Here is a 5,801-nt window from a genome sequence, read left to right as displayed (position 1 = left end):
TATATGGGACAACCCAAAAAGGAAAACAAGCCATTATTCTTAGGATGGAGGGAGTACTATTCACCACTTTTCTTAAAACTCGCGCCGTCAACAATGTGGATAAGATATCGCGGACGTAGGGACTATTAACTTTACACCGCCCGGGGGAAAGAAAATAAAGAGAACAAATAAAGGGTGCCAATTTTGCCAAGAATGCCAACGTACAATATAAAAAATTAAGACATAATTATACAACAAAAGCGGAGTGCAGGTATGTATGGATTTCGCAACTAAAGCACACACCTCAAAATGTTGTCAGCATACAAAGAATAGTGGTCACACCAAGAATGAAAGAGCTATATTATATTAGGTAAACAAGGTAACAATATAACCCATCAACTCTATTTTGACCAGGCCACTGAATCAATCTCTGCCTGAGCAGCTCTGTACAACTCCAGTCTCTTTGCCAGGGAGATGCGTCGTTGCATGATCGCCGGATCCTCGTCCAACAATGTTCCCAACTGCTTCCCCTGTTCAGACAAGTAGCGCTCATTTCTTCGTCTAAAATGACAAAATAAATCCCTTTCTAAATGAACCTTCTAGGAGAAGGTGACTAGGACGGTGTTTATACTTTATTTTTTATTTCTATTTCAGATTTATGGGGGTGGGGGTTAGTACCTCTTTTTTGCCCAAGTCAGTGAAGAAATGGTCGAGCAAGCTTCGTTTCGCCTCACGGACTTGGCAATATACAATAGACTTTGGAATGGAGTTTCTCAAGCTTCCACATACCATATTGACATAAGACAGCACGGTTGTTCCTGTTGAAGTAAAGATACCATCATTAGGTAAGGAGTACCATTAAAATTTGAATATGTTGAAATCACAGAGGAGTGAATTTTACTCACCAATTCTGCGAAGATATGAATCATTGTATCTATCGAAGATTGAATGGGTCGGATTGCCACCCTTCTCAACATCCTGGGGAAGCTTCCGGAAGAAATCTACAGTTAGGTAACTATTTTCCATTTCTACGAGCTGTAGAGTTGCTTTCCTGCTCTCTTCTTTCATTCTATCCAATGATTCAATAGCAGCATTTCCGACCTCCACTCTGAGAGAGGGGTATTGCTTTAGCTCCTGTGAAGAACAGAAACGAGCATCAGGAGTAGTTATTAGGCACCATCATACCAATAGTTTTGTAACATTAGTTTCCTATATCGAGTGAGTTATCCCACTTCTTTCTTGCATTATGAGAGAGAAAGGAAAAGATAGTAGATGACGGTCGTGCCAAGGCGCTTATAACTTTGTGTGAATATATAACAGCCAATTGTAACATAGAGTACAATGAAGTTGGAAGACTTACCACAGTCTCATTAATTGCCTTGTGAACAAGTTCTTTGAGTATTCCGTGAACCTTAAGAGAGAAAAGAAAGAATTATAAGATTTTCCTCAAAAACTGCTTCAGACAAAAAGAAATATTAATAAATACTAGCTGGGAAGACTTAGTACTCTAAAGAAATTATAACCAGTACGACTTCTTGGCATGAGGATATATAAAAAATTTAAAAACAGAATAGAAAACATCTATAATGCTATGAAAATCAACAGAATCTGGATATAGACCATCTGTAGTTAAAATGCATACCGCATCAACAGCAGCTTCAGCAGGCCCTTTGATAGTGATCAACGCAGTTTCAATGAGACGGCGATAACCCTGTTCAGGTGCTATCAGATGAGGCTGATACCCATCAGCTTCAGTGATTAACTTGCGCACATTTTCCATGGCAAGATGCTTATCAAACTGCAAGCGCTTCAAGGCCGCAGGCAGTTGGTTGTCAAAAACATTATATATTTTATCACCACCAGGACGACTGTAAGAAAAGGCATGACATGAAAAAGATTAAATTTAAGAGTATAAAAACATATAACATATGCTAACAAGGACAAGTAGAGAGCACATATACATACACTCCATCAAGATGCTCTTTGAATATTCCATCAAATGTGCGGCAGATTTCCATGATCATGTACAACTTTCCCTGCATTAGCAGTCAGCATTAATAACATTGCAGGACATTAACGGAACAGGCACCAGTTAAAATTAAGCAAAGTAGTCCATACTTTAGAAGGAAATACGAGATAGAGAGCACACCAGAAAAGCATTGCAAAGATAGAATCATCACAGTACTAAAAAACCCATTTTATCATAAAGTGATATATTAAATATTAATGGCAATAAGCATAGATATCTAAAATGTAACAAGGTAATAGCTTACTCCAGCATCAGTTGCAATGGGTTTTCCCAGACGGCTCAACTCAGATTCCAGCTCAATTATCGTTTTGTTAATTAGTGACTGAAGGCCTGGAATTCGTGATTTGATGACAGCTTCCAAATGCTAGAAAACAGCAGCATGAATTTAAATGTTAGACCGTACAAGATATATACATAGTTCATTGTGAGGATAAATGCATATAGAACGCTCAAAAACATTTCCTTAAGCCAAAAATAAGTCAGAAAGATTTAAGATGGGATATTGCTCACTTTAGATAGGATTTTCCCTAAATGCTCCGAACCCATCCTGTGAGCAAGATGTTTGTATTCTGGAGTTTGAGCAAAATACTCCCGCTCTCTACGCCTAGCAGCGATCATGTCAACATTTTTGTTAATGTCTTGTTGAGAACGATTAACAACACCAATCCATGGAAACTGCAGCCTGTATGCTTTTCCTTCCAAGATCTATAGATCCAAATAAATAATGGTCAGAATGTTCAGGAATAGGCAGGCACAACAAAAACATATTCTAAAAGATAGGATGGAATAGTATACTCAGTATTAAAAGTAAACAACTGGTACTTGTTTTCCTACAATATATAAGATCAATATCCGCAGTTGTAAACTTACATCTACAGCATCAGTACCCTTGTCCATAAGATCAATCTTCGTTAGAACTCCAAATGTTCTCTCTCCTGAAATATGATTAGTTGAATGTCAAATATCATGAACCTATTATTACAGAATTATCAAAAAGTCAAATGGTGATTCCACTAACATGGTTCAAAGGTGTAAATCACAAATAATGATAATGTCTATCTGAAAATGACAATCATATGCAAGAATATGACAAATGATCCATAGCTTTGCAACAGTACCAACACATTATACCTTTTGGGTCCACCTCACGAGAAATTTTAATTGCATCTGATGTTGCAAGATCTTGGTTGGCAGGAGAAATAGCCAAAATAATACAGTTGGGCTGAAAAAACATACATAGAAACATATTAGTCAACAAAATATGCCTTTAAGTAAAACCAAGCAGGAACTAACCATATCCTGAATTGTACAAATCAAGTCTCAGAAGAAAGATTTAGTTGTATTTTTTGGACAAATTTAAAACACTGTAACCAAAACATTCTAAAATCGGTCAAATCAAACGACCAACAATCAAAAAGATTGTACAATACCTTCTCAATGTAAGACCTAACCATGTTCTCAATATCCATCACAATGCTATCTGGCTGACCATCTATGAAAAACAAAAAAAATAAACTATCATTTTATTCTAAAATTGAAGATGATTGAATTAAAACTAGTTAAAACAAAAGAAAGAAGAAACATGAAAACAATAAACTTACCGACAGCCACTTTTGTCAGTCCAGGAAGATCAATCAAAGTTAGATTCACCACTGCAATCATAAAATTTGGGAAACCTAATTATTGCTCTTTGAACACCAAATTAGAATAAGATATCACATGATTCACATCACATTTCAGTAATTTTGTTATTTATGAAACTCATATAAAACAACTAACCAAATGACAAATAATCAAGATTCAACTAACCATTTGGTGAATAGATACTAAGATATATTGGGACAGTGGAAATTTGCTTAGAACGTCCAGTCTCTCTGTCAGTTTCATCAGCAATCTCCTTCCTGACAGCAGCTGTGCAAAATTTGACAAAGATATAGCATCAAGAATTAAAAGAAAATGTCTAGCTCTCAAAAAGAAGTACGAAAGAGAAACATCTGTGGAGAGGTTCAACAGTTTGAACGGGAAAAATCTATAAAAATAATGTAATTTGCATTGGAACAATCAAGAGATGTACTAGCAGAGATCTCATGTCATGGCAACATGCTAAGTTAAGTACCAGGTACCAGAAAAAAAGTAACTTACCAAAATCAGTGAATCTCCTTCTAGGGAGATGTCCAAATTCTGCATATTCTCTACCTTCATCAAGCCGATGAAGCTGCAGAACAAGAGGGCGTCGAGTAACAATACCTGTTTTTATTAAGGCCGTCAAGATGTTAGAAGCAGAAGTAATTTTATGCTTATTATCATTGTTATTATAAAAAAATTAAAAAATGAAAGCCCAGTCATTACCAGATCCACGAGGTAAAAAGTCTTTCCCGACAACACTTTCAAGTACTGAAGACTTTCCAGAACTCTACAACATTTGGATTAATCAACCAAAAATGAAAATGAGTAAGTCAAGAAAGATCTCAAAACAACTGATAGAAGCAATATCACAGAAATGATAACAAATCCATCCGCACCCAGAAATGTTCGGCATCTCCAGTTAATTTTCAATGCAGATTTCTCTCCAAGAAGTTCGGGGTATTGGAAAAAGTTATGTTTCTAACAAGTTGCTTCAAATCATTATATACGTTTTAGTCATTACATACTTTGTGATGCCAGAAAACCCTACTCCAATGCACTTAATTCTAGTAATATATGAAAACAATAATTATCAAAGAAGCAGCTGAAAGAAAATCTTCGATATCACAAAAAGCGAATTCAAATCGACAACAACTCAGAAGCAGATAGATCTAAACTCCGATCCCTATTCCCCACATAAAACGCGTCAAATTACCGACTCAATCAACATTAACTACGATCTACAGAAACAAAAAGTAGACAAACTTGAAATCGAGAAAACCTTATTTCCACGCAGATCAAGACAAAAACAATAATAACAAGTTCAATCGAAAATAAAAAAGAGAAAGAAATGGTGAAGTTAGAGCAAACAATCAGACCTGACCGCCGACGACGGCGATAGAAGGCAAGGCGTCCCAGAGAGTAGGCAGCGCGGTCTCTTCGCCGTGATCTCCGAGAGCGGTGCACGCTCTCTGCAGTCGGTTAACCAATGAAATCAGATTCTCCATATCCCCAACTCAGCTCCGAGTCAATGATCCTTGGACTTGACTCGGCGATGACTGCACTTTAGAAATTGCGTAGTTGTGAAGCTAGAGATAGAGAGAACCTTATCACTAGCTACTGTTCGATCTCGGAGCTGGAGAGAGAGAGAGAGAGAGAGAGAGAGAGATTAGCAGGTGAAGAAATTGAATTTGAAAATGAATGGATACACAGGAGAGGTTAAACGGCGTCGTCGGTGGTTGACACCGGCCTGTGCTTTGGCTTTTTCCGCTTTCAAATTTCAAAGGAAACGATGCCGTTGCTTAAATGATGAATGGGCCAACGCGTCGGCCGATATTCACTAGACCTCAAATTGAAGGCCCAAGTTTGAAGGATAGGCCCAAGGTACTTTAAGCCCACGAGCTTACTCGTGTACGAGAATAAGTGTGATCAATATTATTGGTTTGCACTTTTAAAATTTTTTTATTTACTTATGCACTATATGAATAATATTTATATTATTGTATAGTGATTGTGCAGTTAATTATTTCCTCCGTTTCATTATAAATGTCCCATTTTTCATAATAGAATGTTCCATTACACATGCTTTATTCTTTTTTTGGCAATATATTTTCTCTCTATATCTAATATTTAAATAATTTACATCAACTCACTTTATTTACTTTCTACA

General features: G+C 36.6%; 1 protein-coding gene across 1 annotated transcript; it reads right to left on the bottom strand.

The window, feature by feature from the left end:
* Nucleotides 1-208: 208 nt before the first annotated feature.
* On the bottom strand, nt 209-5,430 carry LOC130997362 (dynamin-related protein 5A). The gene is made up of 16 exons (XM_057922651.1): nt 5,011-5,430; nt 4,358-4,421; nt 4,151-4,255; nt 3,818-3,919; nt 3,610-3,660; nt 3,439-3,500; nt 3,140-3,230; nt 2,879-2,943; nt 2,519-2,713; nt 2,253-2,372; nt 1,945-2,015; nt 1,622-1,847; nt 1,340-1,390; nt 885-1,113; nt 658-797; nt 209-509 (listed from the first exon to the last, which is right to left on the bottom strand). The coding sequence occupies exons 1-16, from the start codon at nt 5,137-5,139 to the stop codon at nt 381-383; spliced, it is 1,830 nt and encodes a 609-aa protein (XP_057778634.1). The 5' UTR covers nt 5,140-5,430; the 3' UTR covers nt 209-380.
* Nucleotides 5,431-5,801: the final 371 nt, after the last annotated feature.

This window comes from Salvia miltiorrhiza, chromosome 8 (genome assembly GCF_028751815.1).
Source record: "Salvia miltiorrhiza cultivar Shanhuang (shh) chromosome 8, IMPLAD_Smil_shh, whole genome shotgun sequence".
Lineage (NCBI taxonomy): Eukaryota > Viridiplantae > Streptophyta > Magnoliopsida > Lamiales > Lamiaceae > Salvia > Salvia miltiorrhiza.
Note: the sequence above shows the minus strand (reverse complement) of the source record. Positions and strands in the feature narration are given on the sequence as shown.

Excerpts from the sequence above, each read along its gene's own strand:
- LOC130997362 (XM_057922651.1), bottom strand. The coding sequence starts at position 5,139 with ATGGAGAATCTGATTTCATTGGTTAACCGACTGCAGAGAGCGTGCACC. Across the intron at positions 3,661-3,817 it reads TAGTATCTATTCACCAAATG|TGGTGAATCTAACTTTGATT; the intron begins GTTAGTTGAATC and ends TTATGATTGCAG. Across the intron at positions 510-657 it reads CTGACTTGGGCAAAAAAGAG|GGGAAGCAGTTGGGAACATT; the intron begins GTACTAACCCCC and ends TTGTCTGAACAG.